The 19,720-nt window shown below is 44.8% G+C and overlaps 1 protein-coding gene across 1 annotated transcript in view; it reads right to left on the bottom strand.

Moving 5' to 3' along the window:
- The window catches only part of USP46 (ubiquitin specific peptidase 46), a 54,178-nt gene extending 46,770 nt beyond the window's left edge, over window positions 1-7,408 (bottom strand). The window contains exon 1 of the mRNA XM_087827522.1: window positions 7,256-7,408. Coding sequence (XP_087683648.1) covers window positions 7,256-7,291 — 36 coding nt within the window. The 5' untranslated portion in view covers window positions 7,292-7,408. The remainder of the gene's footprint in view (window positions 1-7,255) is intronic.
- Between the last annotated feature and the right edge of the window lie 12,312 nt (window positions 7,409-19,720).

Here is a 19,720-nt window from a genome sequence, read left to right as displayed (position 1 = left end):
CATACGTGTCTGTATCCAATAAGATGACATCTGTCACACTCTGCAAATCAAAATCAAGTGCAGGGAATGTTTTCTAAACAGTTGAGATAGTAATTCCACAAGAATCTTCGAGCAGACCCTGGTAAAGGCTGGTTCCCGGCAGTGCACCCAACCTGAAGGACGCGGAAGCGTCCTGGAGGAAGAGCCTAATTTCACATGGCCTTTCTGACCGGGCTTCAAAAGGCAGCGGGGTAAACAGGAAAGCTCCACAGCCCGGCCTCTCTGCTGTTCTCACTGGAAAAGGTCCCGGACGTGATTTTCACCAAAGCCAACCGCAATTAAACAGCGCGTGAAAAAACGTGACTTGAACGAGGGGCCTGGCCAGCACGGGGATGTATCTGGAAGTTACTCTCAATGCTCGAGGTATCTGCTAGTCTAGTCTTCCTGCTGCCAGGATCCACCTGTTTCATCCGTCACCCTTCCCTCCCCTGTACCTTTTGTTCCAGCCCCATCCTTCTTGACATTTTTTGGGTCCCCTTCTTCTGCCTTCTCCCTCTTTTCCCACAAAACCACCACTGCAATCCTGACTTACAAACCCTGGAAAACTGTTCCAAACCCTCTGGGTTAAAAACAACCCAGTGCAATAAACACATAAAAAGATGTTCAGCCTCACTAGTAAACAGGAAAGTACAAATTTCAAACCATGAAGATAGCATTTCACACCTATCAGATGGGCAAAACCTCAAGTCAAACCATGTCGGGTGTGTCTGTAAGCCTGTGGAGCAACTGGAACTCCCAAACACCGCTGGAAGGAATGCAGATTGGCACGGCTGCTCTGGAGAGCAATCTGGCAACATGGGAGTGTCGAAGATGCCCATCTCCTTTGACTCAGCAATTTCCCTTTTAGGTAGAGACCACAGAGAAACTTTAAGCACATGCACAGGAGATAGGTTCAAAGCTGTCCATCGCTCTAAAATGGCAACACACAAGTGCTGATCAACAATGAAATGAATAAATATATTGCAGCACGTTCATGAAATGGAACATTATACAGCAGTAAAAACAACCTACAATGAATGTATCTTAATGGATAATCTTAAAATCGTAATGTAACTGAGAAGCTGTTCAGTATTACAGAGCATAAAGAAACAATACTATATCTGGTTTATGAACACATACATATCCAGTAAAAGTATAAAAACACACAATAAATAGCAAATTCAGAACAGTGGTCACTGTCTAAAGGGAAGGGGAATGAGATGGGGAAAGGTTCAATTGTATTTATAATATTTTATTTCTTCACGTGGAGGTAGATACATAGGTACTCACTCTAGTCTCCATATTTTTCCATATGCCTGAAATTTACCAACACCCAGAAAAAGAGTCCCAAGTCTGAGCCACTACAAAGCACTTGCAGATTCTGAAAGTGACATTGGAACTTGGTGGGCAGGAGAAAAGTTGGACCTACAAGTGCAAAGTGAAGCTTTAGGAGTCAATAGGGTTTCCCCCCGACACACTCCATCCACAGCAAATAATCATTCTTGGAATTATGGTAAAATTCCATGCAGAGGACTTAAAGCATCCCCAAAATTCTAAGCAGCAACCCCAGAACAGAAACATTACACAATGTTCAGTGCTGAGGTTGGTTGCTAAGACAGAATTTGCCTCAAGAAAGTCTGTGCTGGCTCATTTTTGGGTGATCTTTTCTCTTAAAAGATCAGCAAGGCCTTTCAAACCCTCAGATGAGAATTTGGTTTCAACAAAACTGAAGGTTTATTATATGAAGCTGCATTAAAATATTTAGGCCAGGCCCAGCCAGGCGTGGCTCAGCGGTTGAGCATCGACCTAGGATCCAGGCGACCAGGGTTCAATTCCCAGTCAGGGCATATGCCCGGGTTGTGAGCTGCAACCAATCAATGACTCTCATCATTGATGTTTCCATCTCTCTCTCTCCATCTCCTTTCCTCTCTCTGAAATCAATAAAGATATATTAAAATATATATATTTAAAAAAAAAAAATATTTAGGCCAGAAGAGTTAACTAGACTGAAAGACACCATCTTTTACAACTCTTTTAATCTGTTTGATTTGAGCTTGCTCCATGGGTAGGCTAGAGATAAAACCACCAAGAGATACCTTTCTGATGGTACCACAGAATTAAACACCATCTTAAAACTTCAACTCATTCAAACTAATCAGACAGACCAGGTTGGGGTGGGGAGGACCACACACACACACACACACACACACACACACACATACAAACAAGAAAATTTCCTATTAATTTCTAAGAGAATCAAAATTTAAAATTACTTTCAATTATAACTCCAATATAACGAAATTCCACATTAGTAAAAAGATAAATAGGTTTTACTATATGGGTGAACTGGAACATATAAAGTTGATATCCAGCAAATGGTATGACAATCTTTAATTCTAACTAATACTGACATTCAATTTGATTTTCTCCCTAGGATTCCCAGAAAAAAACTGAAAAATATGTAAACTTAACTGTTAGGACCTGACCCAACACAAACGCCTGCATTAGACCCGAGAGGCCAGAAGAGAATTTCTCTTTAAACATTAACCCACCCTATCCAGCAATTTCTAAAAGCTGAAAACTATCAGAGCAGACCCTCACAGGCGACTGTAACAACTCCCAGCTGATACATTAAACTAAACTTACAGTCTCCAATTATCTCTGAGAATGGGAAGCATGAGTAACAGAGGAAAAGGCAAATTATCTCTTCTCCCAAATTATGTGATTTACATATTTTTCAATGTTTTCATAAAAACTTCTTCCAGCCCTGCCAGGCGTGGCTCAGCGGTTGAGCGTCGACCTAGGATCCAGGCAATCGGGGTTCGATTCCCGTTCAGGGCACATGCCCGGGTTGCGGGCTCAATCCCCAGCCGGGGGTGTGCAGGAGGCGGCCAATTGATGACTCTCTCATCATTGACGTTTCTATATCTCTCTCCCTCTCCTTTCCTCTCTCTGAAATCAATAAAGATATATTTAACAAAACAAAAACAAAAACTTCTTCCAACGATTCTCAAAATATGTGCCTCAGGTAAGTAACTGACTTACCAAAATAAAATGACCTCTATAGAAATCCTCTAGCTTTGTTTCACATTTTTACTTATCTTACTTTCCCTTCATATCAAGGTGATTTCATTAATTTAAAAGAATTCAAATCTGGCATTCACAATGGTGTCCAGTAATATCCAGGGGTTGTTCAATGGATGCCAAAATGCCAACATCTGGTAAGTTCAACACAGCTTAACCACGGTCGTGAAGTCCTCAAGCAGTTACTAACCAATTAAGTCTTTTTCATAAAGACTCTAAGAAATACTACTTACTAAGAAGCTTTTGACAACAAAAATCAGTTTTAAAAGTTGAGAAAAACTAAAGTTGCAAGAAATACAATTTGTTCAAAGGCACCATTGGACTCTTGCTTAACTGGAGAGATATCCAATGGTACACACTCCAGTGCTAAGTTACATTGACTAAAATCAAGTTCTCATACAAAAAACAGTCAAACTTTGCTCCAACACAAATATATTACAGAAACATCCTGCTGTGCTCATGAGTCTTGCCACCATAGAGAGCCTCTGAGGCTTTGTTCAACATTTCTGTATGGATATCACACTATGCTGAAATTTTTACCTGTATCAATGTTAAGAACTGCTGAGCTCCTTGGAGACGGGCTCACTTCATTCATTTATTTAGCACCTGCACACAGTATGTATGTGCCAACGCTGACATAGCAGGTCCTCAACAGATGGCCATTTATGGAAACAAAAATGTAATCTCCTCGATACATGGCATTTCCTCTATGGTATATCTCACAGCACTATTAACAAAGTTAAATTAAGATGAGATGATTTAGACCAATTTGCATCCGTCCAAGTGCATTTCTAGAGGGCACTTTTTGGCTTCTACTGACAAATGCTTCCTCTTCAGAAAATTCCTCAAGCTCTTCAAACTGTGTTCAACTTACTCAAAACAAAAGCTTTCCACTAGTAGGGCCGTAATAATACATAGGAAGTTAGATCTATTGGTCTGGACAAAAGTCAGAGGATTATCAACAAGGGACATTTCCTCATGTTTGGTAGCAGCTAGTACATTTTAAAATTACAACATACCAGCCAAACAAGCTTTATTATCTGTGAACCAGACACGCTGTGTTGCTAAGCTGACAAGCCCTAAGCAAGTTGATCAAGAATCATTACGGCAGGAATTCACACGGAAGTAAAATTAAAACAAATGGGAACTAGCATCAAATATCCAATGGACAATGAGACTTCAGTGGGGAAGGGGACAAGTGGAAGGATGTGAATATTTTCCAAGTCCCCTACATCTAAAATTAGCACAAGAAGTTTAAGGAGAAGGAGAGAAAAAAAGGTGTTTATTTCTCAATCACATGAAGGATTTGCTACAGGTTTTATTTCTGCCCTGCTGGGATCTTTCTTGTCTGGTGACAAAACAAATCCATTTTTCAATGCGAGGTCTTAGTGTGTTCAAGTCCTACCTAGAAGGATGATATTGTTTAACACCCTTTCTGGAAAAACATCAGTGTGTTTAAAATATGCCAAATCATCTGCTTTTAAAAAAAAAAAAAAAGGCAATCTGACTACAACTACTCAAACCAGCTGACACCCAATAGAGTTAGGAGAGAGAAGGCTCCATAAGAGCCCCAGAGAGAAGCTAAACAGTGAGGAGAGACCCACAGAAGACCTACCTGGAAACAATTCATCATGGCATGAAGAATCTAAAGAGTCCAACGAAAACTGACGCCTGATGCGGTGAAGAGACAGCCGTCTCCTCATCACCAAGCCTTCTCGTGTAGGAAGTGAGACTGGGAGGAACAGGGGTGACCTGAAGAGCCTTTTATAAGGGGCGGGGTTAAGGACTCCCAGCCCAGCTTTTGTAAACTGCCATTCTGCTTGGTTTACATAAATGAACACGTGGGTTGTTTACTAGTGGCTGCTTCCATCAGGTCCAAGAAGGCATCATCTCTACTGTCCTTTAAACAACGGACCGCAACATGAGATGTTACTGACAATCGCTAGCACTCACAGAGTAACCTGCTCTGCACTAGGCATAGTAACTCACTTAACACTGCAGTCCTAGGAGGTGGGAAGCATCATCATTCTGCTCAAGGACAAAAAGTTAGTCTGTGTTAGATCCAGGACCTGAACCCAGGGAGTCCAACTTTACAGCCCAAACTCTACATTACTTGCTTAAGACACAGTGTCCAAATAGGAACCTTAAACTCCCTACTTACGAAGTGTTGGTTCCTCCCCTCACCTGGGTGATGAGCCTAAATTTGGTGCCTTTTTAAAGATTCCACACGAGGCTGTCAACCCTCCAGACACAGCACTAGCGGGCTCCTCGCATGTCCTCCCTGCAGCTTGCCTCCCTGGCTGAGTTTCACTGGACACAGGTAGTGACATTCTGCCCTGGTGTGCCAAGAAGCTGCAGCTGCACTGAGGGTGGGAAAAAAAAGCTGGAGGCTGGCTTCCTCTTGGGACTCACTAGCTCTCAAGTTTCCAAGCTGCTTTAGTACAGAGAGGTGTCACCACACACAAGCAGGGCAGGAATACCACCAAGGGCTGGGACTACACCTCACTGCCCTATAAGCCTCAGGCCACCCCAGCAAGCATGAAAGAAGAGTATTCGAGCTGCTCTGGTTTCCGAGTTCCCCTCAGGAGCTGATCTTAGCTTAGAGAGAACCGGAGCAGAAAGCCATCACCTTTTCACTGCACCGAGCAACATTAATGCCACTTGACAGGAAGGAGCAGACGACCATCTCTGTATGGAGAAGGAAGGAAAAGAGAGGAAACTGATATGCTCCAGGAGCCACCCACCACATCTAACTGGTCCGGCGCCAATACCTTGGCAGCTATCACTCTGGGAGGCCCCTGCCATTTGTTCTGCTGACCACGGCAGTGACCACATCCAACAGTGCTGAAAACTGAAGCCAGTACCAGTGGGTCTCAGTTCCACTCCTGAGCTAACACATGGCTCCTTAATGCTCCTTTGCTATGTGCTAATCTTGCAACAAAATGTGGGACAGAAGATTGAAAAGGCTGTGTGATGGGGGAAGGGCAGTCAGATCGCCTTACCTCCAGACTTCTCAATCAAGCCTCCTCAGATTCCCTTTAGGGGCTTGTATTACTAGCTACAAGGGAGGTTTTCCCCAACCTGGCATTAAAAGAGCACGTGTTCCAGCTGGAGATAGGGGAGCTTTGACGGGAGCGAGGGCGGGGAGGACCCTGTAGAATGAAGGCAAAGCACACTCTCTCTCACCCTGCACAGGAGGGCAATGTCTTACTCCAGGGAGCAAGGTGTGCACGCGTAGGCTCTGACAAGTGGGGGTGCCAGCAGGGTGCACCCTGAGGACCCAAGGGCTAGAAGCTGTTCCTGCAGAAACTGGAAAGCAAGGGAAAGCAATGGAAGAAACCCAAAGCCATCGCCACACCATGGCACCAGTCCCCATCAGAGCCTAGTGATGTCCCCTTGCTGTGCCCACACCCACCAGCCTCCACTGGGTCTACAGTGTGCACCAGGCAGGACAACCAGCCCCACCACCCTTGGGCCTTCAAATGTTACTGCATATAACCTTGTCCCTCTTTCACAGATGGGGAAACTGAGGCGTCTAAAACAAATTACTGCGCTTTCTCAAACCAGGTGAAGTTCACTTCTCTAAGCACAATTTTGCACTTTACAGCTTTATGACATTTATGACATAAATGTCTCCAGATACACCGACTGCCTTTGCAAAGTGAATTTTAAATCCAGTTTGAGTGAACTCAGAATGAGATGAGGGCGGTCAGGGAGGCCCGGCAGGCAGGGCTGCTTCTGCAAGGACAGGATGAGTGCCCCCCCATCCCCAGTTTGTCCCCCAAAACCCCTCCCCCGGGACGTCCGGGTTCGGCCTTCCCCCAAGACGCTACCACCGCAACCCGAGGGTGGAGGCGCGCGGCGCGGGGACCAGCCGGCGGGCTCCCAGGTCCCCAGCCGGAGAGGGGGGCGCAGGGCTCGGGGCCCCTCCCCCGGGGGCTCCAGGGGCTGCGGCCGGCGCGCCCAGCCCGGGGCCAGGAACTTCTAGCGGGGCCACCCGGCCGCCCGCGGCCCCCACCCCACCCCGCCCCCACCCTCGCCCCCGCCCCCGCCCCCGCCCCCACCCGCCGCGGGGCTGGCTGCGGCTCGGGTTTCCCTTTCTTCGCCTCGCCGCGCCTCGGGCGCGACCCCCACGGCGGCGGCGGCCACTCACCATATTACAGATGGAGGCGATGTTTCGGACAGTCATTAGTCTAAAGGTTGCAGCGATCCCGCACCGCCATCTTTATAAGGTGAAAACAGGACTGTCCATGGTGGAGCGCTCCGGGGAGGCCGGGCGGCGGCGCGCGGCGGGAGCGGCCGGGGTCCGGCTTTCAGTTTGGCTGGGAGAGGGCGGCGGGAGGGAGGAGGCGGAGGCGGGAGGGCGGGGAAGGCGGGAGGCGGGCGGGCGAGCGGAGGGCGGGGATTGGCGGAGCCAGGGAGCCTGGGCCGCGGCCGGCGCGCGGAGGAAGGGCGGCCCGAGCGCGCCGCGTGCTGCCCGCGCCCCGCGCCCCCGCCGCGCGCCGCCTCGGCTCGGGCTCCGCGGCCCCCTCCCTGCTCCGCCCGCGGCCCGGCCCCCGCCCCCGCCCCCGCGCGGCCGTTTTCTTGCCTTTTTATTTCCTTATTCACTACGTTTGGGTTGAAACGCGGGGCCAGGCCCTCGCCGGCGCGGCTGCGGCGAGCGCACCGCGCGCGCCCCCCGGGCGGCCCCGGAGACGACGGCGCGGCCTCCTCCGGGCCCGTGGCGCCGCGGGGGACCCGGGGCCGGCGCCGGGCGCTGGGCACCGCCCGCGGAAGGGCCGCGCCTCCGGCCGACCGCACGCTCGGGGCGTGGGGGCGCCCGGGCGCGGGCACCGACTCCGGGGAGGGGGCCGGCAAGGACGCGGGGCCGTTTTCTGTCCTCACTTTTTCTTTCTTTCCTGCCTGCCGCCCTCCAGTAACCCCGCGTCTCGAGTAGAGAACGCAGAGGGCAGGGGTGACTAAGGCCAACTTTTACTTTTTCCCGGGGTTGCAGCCAGATGGCACCGGCGGGGACCGAAGGAGTAAACGGGGTCAGGACCTGGGCGTGTCGGGAAGCCCTGGCCCGCGGGCCGCCGCCTGGGAACGGGCGCCGGGAGCGGGAGGAGCCCGGGCCGGGCGGGGGCCGAGCGACGCGCTCGGCAGGTACAAAGGACGGGCCTCGGCGCTGGCCAGGGGCCGGGGACTGTCTGAGGAGCAGTTCGAATCCGAAAAGGAGAACCGAACTTGAACCCATCATAAAGACCCCTGTCTCTGGGGCACCCAGTCTCCAGGTTTTGAGACGGGTGCTGTGCTGGCTTGGACACAGGTCCTGCGTGAAGGGGCCGTGGCTTCTGGCTCCAAGAGCAAGTCGAGCCACTGAGCAGATCCGTTCGTGCTAGTGGAGGAGCCCATTTCCCAGTGTGCGAGACCGTTCTACCTGCAAGGTAGCAGTTCAGTGCTTTCAACAGGAAAGTTGTACAAGTGAAACACGTGGTAATTCTTAAACCAATATATTTAATGACGCTTTAATTGGAAGAGAAATTAATATAATTGAAGAGAGCATTTATCCAGCCAAGGGAAAATATCGCACTGCTAATCTCCATTATCCGATGTTGCACACTAAGATATGAGAACCGTCGATTGCTAACATCCCAAGGACCTGGGTGGAAATGAAAGACAACTGCTGACTAAAGTTTTGTGGGTTCATATTGGCTCTGTATCTTTCAGTGGATTTGAGGAGTCAATTCCTGCTTATGTTCTTATGTTAAGTCGTTCTGCCTATATCTTATTTGCAAACAGATCCTTATTATGGTGACCTCTAACTTTGATTTCTTACCATTGTCAGTCATGATGTTCTTTCACGATCGTCCAGCACCACCCTAACTATCGGTTAATAGGAGCTATTATCATCACCTTCTGCAGATGGGAAAATGAGGCTTAGGGGGTCAGATATCCTGCCTGGATCATATGTTACCCAAATATTACATACAAATGAAGCTGGTGCACTAACTTGGCTGAGCACCTTGGAAGAGGAGAAGAAGCCAGCAAAAAACCCAAACTATAGCCAGTTGGGTAACTGAGGCCTAGAAAGGTTTAAAGACTTGAGAAAAGTCACAAAACAAGTTCAGGAGCAACCTCAGGACTCAAACTCAGGCCTCGGGACTCAATTTCATAGACATTCCACCATAAAAGCATTAATCCAAAGCCTTAAATGATATGGAAGTTTTATACCGTAAGAGTTCAGTATTTCTGCCAGCATTGGCACAATGGATTGCAAAGTCCACAGTACTGAAACACCATTGACACAATGAAAACTGAACATCATCTGATGACTGAGTGCTAGATCAGCAAATTAATACAATCTTTTGCATGCCTTTTAACAGCATATAGCCTAAAACTGAAGTGTTCAATGTAGACAAACATCCAAATTGAAACTTAGGCAGTGAATTACATGCACAACAAATCAATTGAACACAGCAGATCTTGTCAGGCTCATGAATAATTAAATACATTTTTACACTACTACCAGGTTGGTATTCACAGGTGTAAATTGGAAAAGGCATCAGCTGGAGGAGAATAATCGTTAACTTTAGCTTTACTCGGTAAGGAAACGTTATTTGCAAGCGATAAGAGGTAAAATCATGAAAATGTTGACAAGCTAATGAGAGAACTTTGAGGAAGTGTTTCGTGTATAGGAGCTAGCTGGTATGCAAGTATACAGTTAGACCTGGGAAGAGTAGGCAGATGGGAGAACGGACTATAGGCTAGCACGAAAGAGCCTAAATGAATTTGAGGGAGACAGTCCCTTCAGGTAGTGTGCCCCTTGCTACCCAAAATGTGGTCTGTAACCCAGCAGCTTTGGTCTCAGCTGGTAGCCTGTTAGAAGTGCAGACTCTCAGTTCCCATTTCAGACCTCCTAAACGAGATTTTGCATATAAAGTGTGAAGAGCACTGCTCCAGCCAACCAGCAGCATTCTCTGTTTTTCCCTGCCCAGCTCCCCGCTTCTACCTTGGGGAACTTGCCCCCTCTCATTCTCAGAACCTAAGGTTCAGGTGTGTGTGACCCTGCCCCCTGGCTCCAGAGTAAGGCGCAGGATCCAGCTTGGCCAATGAGAGTGTCATAGCCCAGCCACAGTGATTGGTTCACTGCAAGGAGGTTGTAATCCAAGCTGAGCCAATGAGAGTCAGCCCTGGGTTTTTGGGCGAGAAGTACTCCCCCTTCTTAGTTTGCTGAGCTGATTGGATAAAATCTAGAGCTGTAATCTTTCCACTGTCTGAGTGTGAAGCCAACACAGAAAACCGAAGCTGAGGAATGGAAGACAGACCCTAACAACATCATTTATCCACTTGCTGCTGGATTGATATCCTGGACTCTCTAGCAACTCAAGTCAGTAAAGTCTTTGTTTTCTGTGGTCAATTCAAATTGTCTGCAGCTCACCACTGAAAGAATCCTAATAACCAGTGTCCCTGTCCCCCAAAATTCATTAGGCTCATTCCAAATTCATGATATTTCCTTTTCCTTTCTACTCCCTAAACCAATCATTGGGGGCCAGGGGGCTCTTCCTCCTCCAGATCTGCCTCTTCCATGAAGCCTTTCCAGATTGTTCTTCCCACCACCACCACCAATGAACTCCCGCATCCAGGTGGTTCCATATTCTCTCCTCTGTTGTTACCAGTTTCTTGTCTGTCTCCCTCCTGCTTCTCCTCTTTGCTTAGCTGACACCACTCAGCCTTCCAATGACCCAAGACAAGATGAGATGCCCTTGTTATATGTTCTTACAGCACCATTCGTCATCCCTTCCTGGACGTTATATTTATAAATATGTTTATGCTATATAGCACAGCAGAGAGACAGTAGAGTGGGTAGTTTAAAAATGAACCCTGGATGCAGACTGCCTCCACTAGCTGTATGACCTCAAGCAAGTTTTTTAACCCCTCTATGCCACAATTTCTCTATGAAATGAAGCTAATAAGAGTACCCCTCGGAGAATTGCATTAGTATATGTAAAGTACTAAAAATATGCCTGGCACGTACTGACCACTATATGTGATCACTGCTCTTACAATTGTGCATGTGATTTTTTATTAATGTTTATTTCCCAACCCTCATCAGACATAAAGAGATAGGTTTTACTCATTTGACACCTAAAGACAGTTCCTTGTCCATAAGAGGAGCCAAGAAATCAACTATCAAATATCTGGACAATTGCCTCTTTCCAAGTGGCCTGGGAGCTTCTGGAGTGAAGGAACCTTGTCAAGTGAATTTTTTAAAATCTCATGTCGTCTTAAGCACTGTTCTGGCACACTCATTCCTTTCCCTTTTTCGTCATTGCCAAATAGGTTATTGCAGCTCATTTGATATGCAAATGTTAGTAAACATTTGGCCATCTGAGGGGGAAATATTTTGCTGGCTGTAGACTTGAGTTTGAAACCACACTGGCTTCTGTGGATTATATTTCAATTCTGTGAGAACTTTATGACAGCCTTTATCAATTTTCATCATGAACTGAACAAATACTTATTAGAGACAAGCTTTGTGCCAGGCGCCGTGTGAGGCACTGGTGGTCCTAAGATAAAAGAATGCAGTCAGAGTGCTTGCACTGCTTGGTGTCATTGGCAGTGCTCATGGGCATTGTTGATGAATGTCTTCGCTACTTTTTGCAGGCAATTAATGTAAAATAAAGATAAGCTAACTCTGGAGTGAGCATCAAATTGGAGTTCCTATAACAGGGAAACTAATCTAAAATCATGATGCCCTAGCCAGTTTGGCTCAGTAATTAGAGTGTCACCCTCGGACTGAAAGGTCTCGGGTTCAATTCTGGTCAAAAGCAGGTACCTCAGTTGCAGGCTCCATCCCCGGACCTGGTTGGGCCACGTGTGGGAGGCAACCAATCTATGTGTCTCTCTCACGTCGATGTTTCCCTCCCTCCCTCCCTCCCTCCCTCCCTCCCTGCCTCCCTCCCTCCCTCCCTCCCTCCCCCTGTCTCCCTTCCACGCTCTCTGAAAAACAATGGAAAATATATCCTCAGATGAAGATAAAAAAATAAAGATGAGAGGTTAATTAAGCTAGAAGTGAGGTTTGATGGAGTTCCCTTATTGGGGGGGCAGATCAAAGGCCCTAGAGCTTTGGAAAAGAGGAATTCCATCCATGAGGTTGAGGAAATTCCTCCATCTTCACAGTAGACAGGCATAGAAGCTCCATCACTCCTGAGGGGTTTTGACTACTTTGTTTACCACCATATCCCTCAGAATAGTGAGGCATATAGTAGGCACTCAATAAATACAGTAAGTTCTAACTCAAAGTTGTCAATAGGTTCTGTGACTTTAAGTGGAAGAAACGTATAACAAAACCAATTTTGCCACCAAACCAGTTTTACCACCCGCTAATTGATATAAACAAGAGTTAAGTTCCTATGGCATCTCATCAACATTATAACGAAACGTTATTCTTTGTTGAATGGGGTGTGTATTGGAAGAGCTCTAAGTATAGTTCTCTAGCGGCTCTAATATCCCGGTCAGATTAGAACAGGCTTTCTTTGAGGGCAGTTAGATTCCTTCTGGGTCCACAAACACTACTTACAATAAAGGAAGACTTGTGTCTTCTTGCCAGGTAACACCCTAGTGTGCTCCCAGCGCAGGTGTGATTACTTCAGTAGCTTTAACAACCACACTGTCACCACTGCCACCTGGTGGGAGGGCAAGGATTCACAAGTGGCACCGGGAATGAGACTGCCCTCAGGGGGAAGCACCACTAATTCTCCTCTTTGATCCTGCCCTTCTAGAAAGCTGGCAACCATGAGCCCATTGAAAACAAGCTAAGGCAGTACTGAACTCTCTTGCTATGCATCCGTGTCCGCATTCAGGGGTTAGGGTTCTAGTCCTTCATTTCTTCTCAGAAAATAGGGTCAGAGGTCAGATGGCCAGATTAAGGGTGACAGTGACAAGGCCACACGAGCATCCGCCTCCTAGTGGTGACCGTGGTGCCATGGGCCTGTAAAGCACTGCACACATGCAAATCGCCACTGACTCGCCAGCGGCCGAGAAGAGGCGGGCTGTGAAGAGCTGGCTCAGAATGTTATGCTCACTGACTACAAATGGTTTGCACTGTTGTTGATAGATCCCTAGTTCATTTGGAACCTTTGAAACAATAATACTGTAGATGTTTCCATTTTAGGCACACTCTACTCATTGCTGCTTGGACTTTTTTTATTTAATCAACAGGGCAACTCAAGATAGCTTACTTATCTTTTGGGAGGTGGTTGGTAGTTATGAACCATTTGGCTGAAATAAGTGTTATAAAATAATGAGTTTCAGCTATTGCTGATTCCTATAGGTTATTACAACTTTTTAAGGAGGTATTGTTGTTATGTCTAAGCACTAAGCATCATTTTTCCCCATTTTTATATTTTTAAAACATACATTCAGAAAAGCGCATAAATCTTAAGTGAATTGTCACAAAACAGACACGCCCATATAACCACGGCCCAGGTGAGGAACTAGAACACTACCGGCAGCCCCGAAGCCTTCCCGCCCCCACCCACTGTCCTCTCTTCCCCAAGGGTAACCCCATCCTGACTTCTAACACCATAGCTTAGTATTGCCTGGTTTTGTTGTTGTGTGTGTGTGTGTATACAAATAAAATCATGCAGTGCATAACTCTTTTTTGCCTTTTTTCCCCTCAATATTATGTTTATGAGATTCAGCCGTGTTGCTCAGAAAATCTGTGGTTCGTTAGTTTTTGTTGCTGTGTAGTATTCCACTGTATGAAGATATCACAGTTTATTTACACACTCAACACTGACAGATACTTGGGTGGTTTCTAGCTGAAGGCTTTCGCCAAAAGTGCTTCTATGAACATTTTTGTTTTGTGTCCTTTGGTGGACACATTTCTGTTGAGTATATACTTGAGCATAAGCTTCTGGGTCACAGGGTATGTTCAACTTGGGACATAACAGCAAACAGGTATTTAAGTGGCCATGCTAAGGTGTACTCCACTAGCAGAGCGCAGAGTCCCAGTGGCTCTCTCCTCCTCATTTTTAGTAGTATCAGGCTTTATAACTTTAGCCGTTATATGTATAGTTGTACTTCATTGTGGTGTTAAAGCACCATATTTTAATAAAGTAATTGTGTTTCCTTTTGTAGCAGAACAGAGAGAACCAACCATCTATGACTATAACACTCATTAAAATATTTTCGGCAATGAGTCCGCATCATCCCGTTTCCTTTTGGGCCTATCTCGATCATCAGTCCGATTCACAACTAATACAAAAACAATAACCTAGCCGTGTGAGAGGTCCATCTGAAACTTCTAGCAAACAGAAGCATTCATCTGAACAAAACGAGATAGGGAAGTGAATAAAGAGTGAACAATTATAAGCAATAACAGAAAAACAACCAGCTTTAAAAAATGAAGTGTGAGCTGTAAAATAATGGAATATTACAATTAGATTAATTCAACCAACTTGGAGCCAAGAGAGGTTAAATGGTGAAGACCCATACCAGTTGCAGATGGAGCCTGAACTACAATCATAGTCCATGCACACTTAGCCTTTTATGGGATACAGAATTGTATTCAACGTACTTCCTTAAGTCTAAACTTTCTCTTTAAACTCGATTTAATACCCCGAAGTTCAGATGAATTTTGCAAGTGCACTTAGTTAACCATGAAGTATCACTGTGTCTCTGTGCTGTAATTATATAGCCATGTTTCTCTCTCTGGCTAATTAGAAGACAACTCGACACTGAAATCCAATCCCGGCAGAACAGGCGCTCTGGCTATCACTCTTCGGAAAGACAAAAGCTGTCGGTCTAAATGCTCGCTACCTTCTTTTCCAGCAAGTCAAGGCTTAGAGTTTTATAAGGCAATCCATAGAACTACTCAGCTTTGTTTTCCTCTGAGGATGCAGGGAGCTGGGGACTAGCTCTGTAATTCAATAGCTTCATTATAGGAAGGTGTCGCCACTGGCCCACAGTCAGTAGAGCTTGGACTTTGAGTTCTGACTGTGCACTGATCCGTATATATTCATCCAGAGCTTCTAGGTGACAAATGGCACACAACTGCAAACATCTAACCTCTGACTACTGACTAGAATATAACTAATCTATCCCCATACGGTTTATTTTGAGTCTCTGCTAACAGCATCAGCAAACCAGCCAGAGACACTAACTCTCACTCATTTTGATCTGGAAAATATAAGTTCCCTTCTATTTCATTGTGGTATTAATTTAAAGTACTGTATCCCCTAAATCAAAAGTCCCAAAACAGTGGTCTACAGACATTTAGTTTAACCATGGCTGTATTTGAAATCCGTTTGAATTAATTCAACATTTGATATCTAGAGAGCTCATATAAAAATTCAGATTATCAGTGTTTCTTAAAACGTCAAAAGCTCCAGCTATTCAGGGTCCACAATCCTGGTAAAGGCCAGAAGCGGAGTGGGGTGGCCTCCTTCAGTGGAGACATGTACCCCTAGCTCACCAGTTTCCTATCCAGGCCTTTTCACTGTCTTCTTGGCCTTTTTGCTGTCTTCTTGGCCCTCCCACAGGCACTTGAGTTTATGACCCCTGCCCTATCCAATAGCCAGGTTTCTGCCTGGAAGCAACAATGCCAGGACCCTGCCAGCAACTTAAAGAATCTCAAAACAAGCTGCATATAATTCTGGTTCCCTGAAGGGCCCTGCTGGATTGCCCAGCCGTGTCCTGTCCTTTGCCATGCCCTTTCTATTGGATATTGGCATAACATAGAACTTTAGTGGCATATAATGTGGCTGCGTCCATCCAGAGAGATCTGGGACTTTATGCCCCCCAGGAACCTGATTCCCGTTCTTTCTTCCCAAGCACCTGGGCAGGAAAATGCTGAGAGATGTAGTTTAGGTTTTTCTAATCTGCAAAAAATTCAACTGACAAGATCTGCAAGTGAGGCTCTTTTTTAAAGCATCTATATTTTTTCCTGTGAGTCAGTATATTCAACAATGCTATTTAAAATTCAATAAATAAAGGCAAGTGAAATTACAAAAATGGATCATCACTTTTGTGGAAAACCAACTAAACAAATGTTTTGCTCAAAATGTCAAGCATTAGAGGATTTTAATAAAATATTGCAAATGAGTTCCCTAGAGGAGATGAGCACTTCAAAAATAGAAACACGTAACAGTGCTAATTGATAATGGCACTCCACGTCTTAAATGGAGATGGAACTGTGTTACCTGAAGTGACATAGCCGTGCAGTGGGAACCTCTGGGGCCCAGGAGACAACAGCTGTGCAGGATCTGAAGCTATGGATAAAAACAATACTGGTCCATGGGAATCCACAAGAGAGATTAGTTCAATGCCGTGTCGAGCTTTGTACACAATCTACTGTTGTAAAGTTTCCCAGAGTTCTAATGACAGTGGGCAGCCAGAATCTAGATTGTCTCAACCAGGATACAGCACTGCAAGGATTCCAGCACAGCATAGCCCACGTAGGCCCTTCTTGAAGGAGCTAGTTTACCCACCCTCCTGCCTCTTGAATTATCAGTGGTTAATCTCATGACCTTTTTTTTTTGGAGTAACTGCTCACATGTGTACCCACTTGGTGCTTTGTCCCCAAGCTCTGATGAGGTTGTCCCATAAGAGTATTCATTCCATAGCTATTTCAGAAATCCCTACAGGAGTTTGTTAGAAATGCACATTTCAGGGCTTCCTCCCAAAAACTGGCCCAGGAGGTCCAGGTGGGGACCAGGAATTTACATATCAACCATTGTCCCAGGGGCTTCTGATACAGACACAGTTTGTGGTCATACTTTGAGAAACACTATCTCAGAAGGCTGATGCCAACGTTTCATGATTCCATCTCCAGCATCAGTTTTAAAAGCATACTTCTGATGAAATGTAAGACATATAAAAATCCTGAATTCATAATAATAGGAAACTTTCCCATCATTACTGGAGGTTATATTACTCTGAAATTTTATAAGGAAAGGAAGGAGGTATCCTGCCTTCCCTGTATAAACATTTATGGAGTAACCAAATAGTCTGTGAGGGGAAGTTGTTCCTTATAGAAGTCCAGCTAATAAATGCAGAAGGAATGGTTTTTAATTTAATTACTATTTTACAGCTACTAATGGAATAAGGAATATAAGGAATGAACATAAATAGAAGATAAAGACACTCAGTGAAAGGGTGGTGGAAATGGAGGAATCAGGCCGACACCACCTGAACCCACTAATGCGGCCTAGAAGAATGGGACGGCCGTGTCATTATGTGCCTGGTGATGTGACCACTGGGAAGCATGAAGTTTTCTTACCCCAAAAAATTCAACCTGAATCTCATCAAGGCAGCTTCTAGAAAATTAAGAAACAAGTAAAATTAAAATAAACAAGTTAAATACACTCAGGGAAAGCAAAAAGACAAATCCAAAATGTGGGTCATTTTATGGGACACATCACCCAATTTCTACAACAAATCAGTGTTCAGATAGAGGATTATTACAAAATAAAAGGGACTTAGAAACATAACCAAATGCTATGTGTGGCTCTTGTTTGGAATCTGATTAGAAGAAATCAACTGCAAAGGAACAGCTTTAAGACAATTGGGAAAATCTGAACATAAGCCAGGTCTTAGATGATAATAAAAAAATATATTGTTGCCCTGGCCGGGTAGCTCAGTTGGTTAGAGCATCATCCTGATATGCCAAGGTTGTAGGTTTGATCTCTGGTCGGGACACATGAGAAGTAACCAGTGAATGCATAAATAAGTGGAACAACAAATCTCTCTCTCTCCCCCTCAAAAAAAAATCAATATATTAAAAATATATAATTAGGTGTGATAATGGCACATAGTTATGTTTTAAAATGTTATCAATTAGAAATGCAAACTAAAAATTTTTACAGGTGAGATGGCACAAGCTCTGAAATTTCCTTGAAAATGAATGAGCAGAAATAAAGGTAGGTGGTCAGACCAATGAGATGGGCAAGCGATTGCCAACTGCTAAAGCTCAATGCTGGGTATGTGGAGCTTCACACTCATCTTCTCTTTATTTGGGAGGATGCTTGAAATTTTACCTAATAAAAAGCTTGAAATTTTACCTAATAAAAAGTTTCTTAAAATATACTGTTGCTGTAGGCACTCACCCCTTACTAGTCAGGCTAATGAGTTCAAGAAGTTGAGGTTATTATTGCTCAAGAGTTAAAGATCCCCTTCCACTGATAACTCCCCTTTGAATGCCCTTGGGAAAGCATTTGAATGTCAAAACTCAGTTTTCATATCCTAAAATCCTTTTTTCTCTCAATGTCCAAAAAAGCACTGATGGTTTTTAATTTTGACCACATTACCCTCTTCTGTGATGGCTTAAAGAGGCACACAGAGTAAATGGAACTCCATTTGCAGCTCTGGCTGCTCTGACACCATTAAAAGACCCTTAAAAGCATCACTCATCTATTAAGTGAAAGCAAACTCTTGTCATTAAATTAAGGGAAAACAACTCTTTCTACTCCTGAGTTCTTAGTGTTATAAAATACTCTAGATAATGGAAAATATAATGAAAAAGTGCTGAAGCAAAAATGGTTCTATTTTGTTGTAGCATATTTCTAGAGTAAAAGGATTGCTCTCTTAAGAATATAACTTACTTTGTTCTTGGTCACCTAAAATAAAATAGCTTCGGATTAAGAATTAAAATTTCCAGAACCCAAAAGTACTGTAATTAATTAATCTCAGTGCATCTGTAAATTTTGAGATCAATACTGTGAAGATCTGTGCAGTAACTTAATTCACAGGGACTATTTGGCTTCATTGCCTTTAAAGCTAAATGTGGCTACTTCACTGACTCCAAGGTAACTAAGTAGCATCCGCCACACAACACACAATTCTCTTGGCCATCATTCCTTGTTTTTTTTTTTTTTAAAAAAATGTTTTAATTTATTGATTTGAGAGAGATATCAATTTGTTGCATTCATTGGTCAATTCCTGCATGTGCCCTAATCTGGAATTGATCAGCTGTGGAACCTTGGCGTATTGGAATGAAACTCCAACCCATTGACCTACCAGGCCGGGCGACCCTTAATTCCTTCAGATGTCTGTCTCCAATCCAGAAGACATCATCCAGAGTATTAATTTAGACCCCTTTCAGTAATTCTGTAAGTAATATTTCTAACTTTATATTTTAAAAGTCTTAGGCAATGACCTATCAGTTGCTCTTATGGCTTTCCTATGAATTGTTAAGTGCCAATAAAATCCAGGTTTAAGGACAAAGAGTTTCTCAAAATGTCTTCTGGAAATACCTGCATTAGAATTAACTGATGTGTTGAAAATAGATTCCTGGGCCCCCTCTGGAGTCTACTAAATCAAACTCTCCAGTGATGGAGCCTAAAATTCTGCACCTTTAACAAGTGTGCCAGGTGGTTCTTCCACACCCTAAAGTGTGACAACCAAGCTTTTAAGAATGTGGGGTTTCTCTCAAGTCTATGAGAAAAATAGATAGAGAAACAAATGAAACATCAGGAGTAAGGGATCAGCCAGCTTGCGAAACACTCTACAGGACAACGGACATGGTTTCTTCCCAAAAGTCAACTGTTAAATGGATAAACAAAATTCAATATATCCAATCAATGAGCTATCATTCAGCCATAAAAAGGAAGGACAGCCTGGCACTGCATAGTATTAC

The sequence above is a fragment of the Miniopterus natalensis genome, chromosome 1 (assembly GCF_054644295.1).
Source record: "Miniopterus natalensis isolate mMinNat1 chromosome 1, mMinNat1.hap1, whole genome shotgun sequence".
In the NCBI taxonomy this organism is placed as follows: Eukaryota; Metazoa; Chordata; class Mammalia; order Chiroptera; family Miniopteridae; genus Miniopterus; species Miniopterus natalensis.
This window is presented reverse-complemented; position numbering and strand designations above follow the sequence as displayed.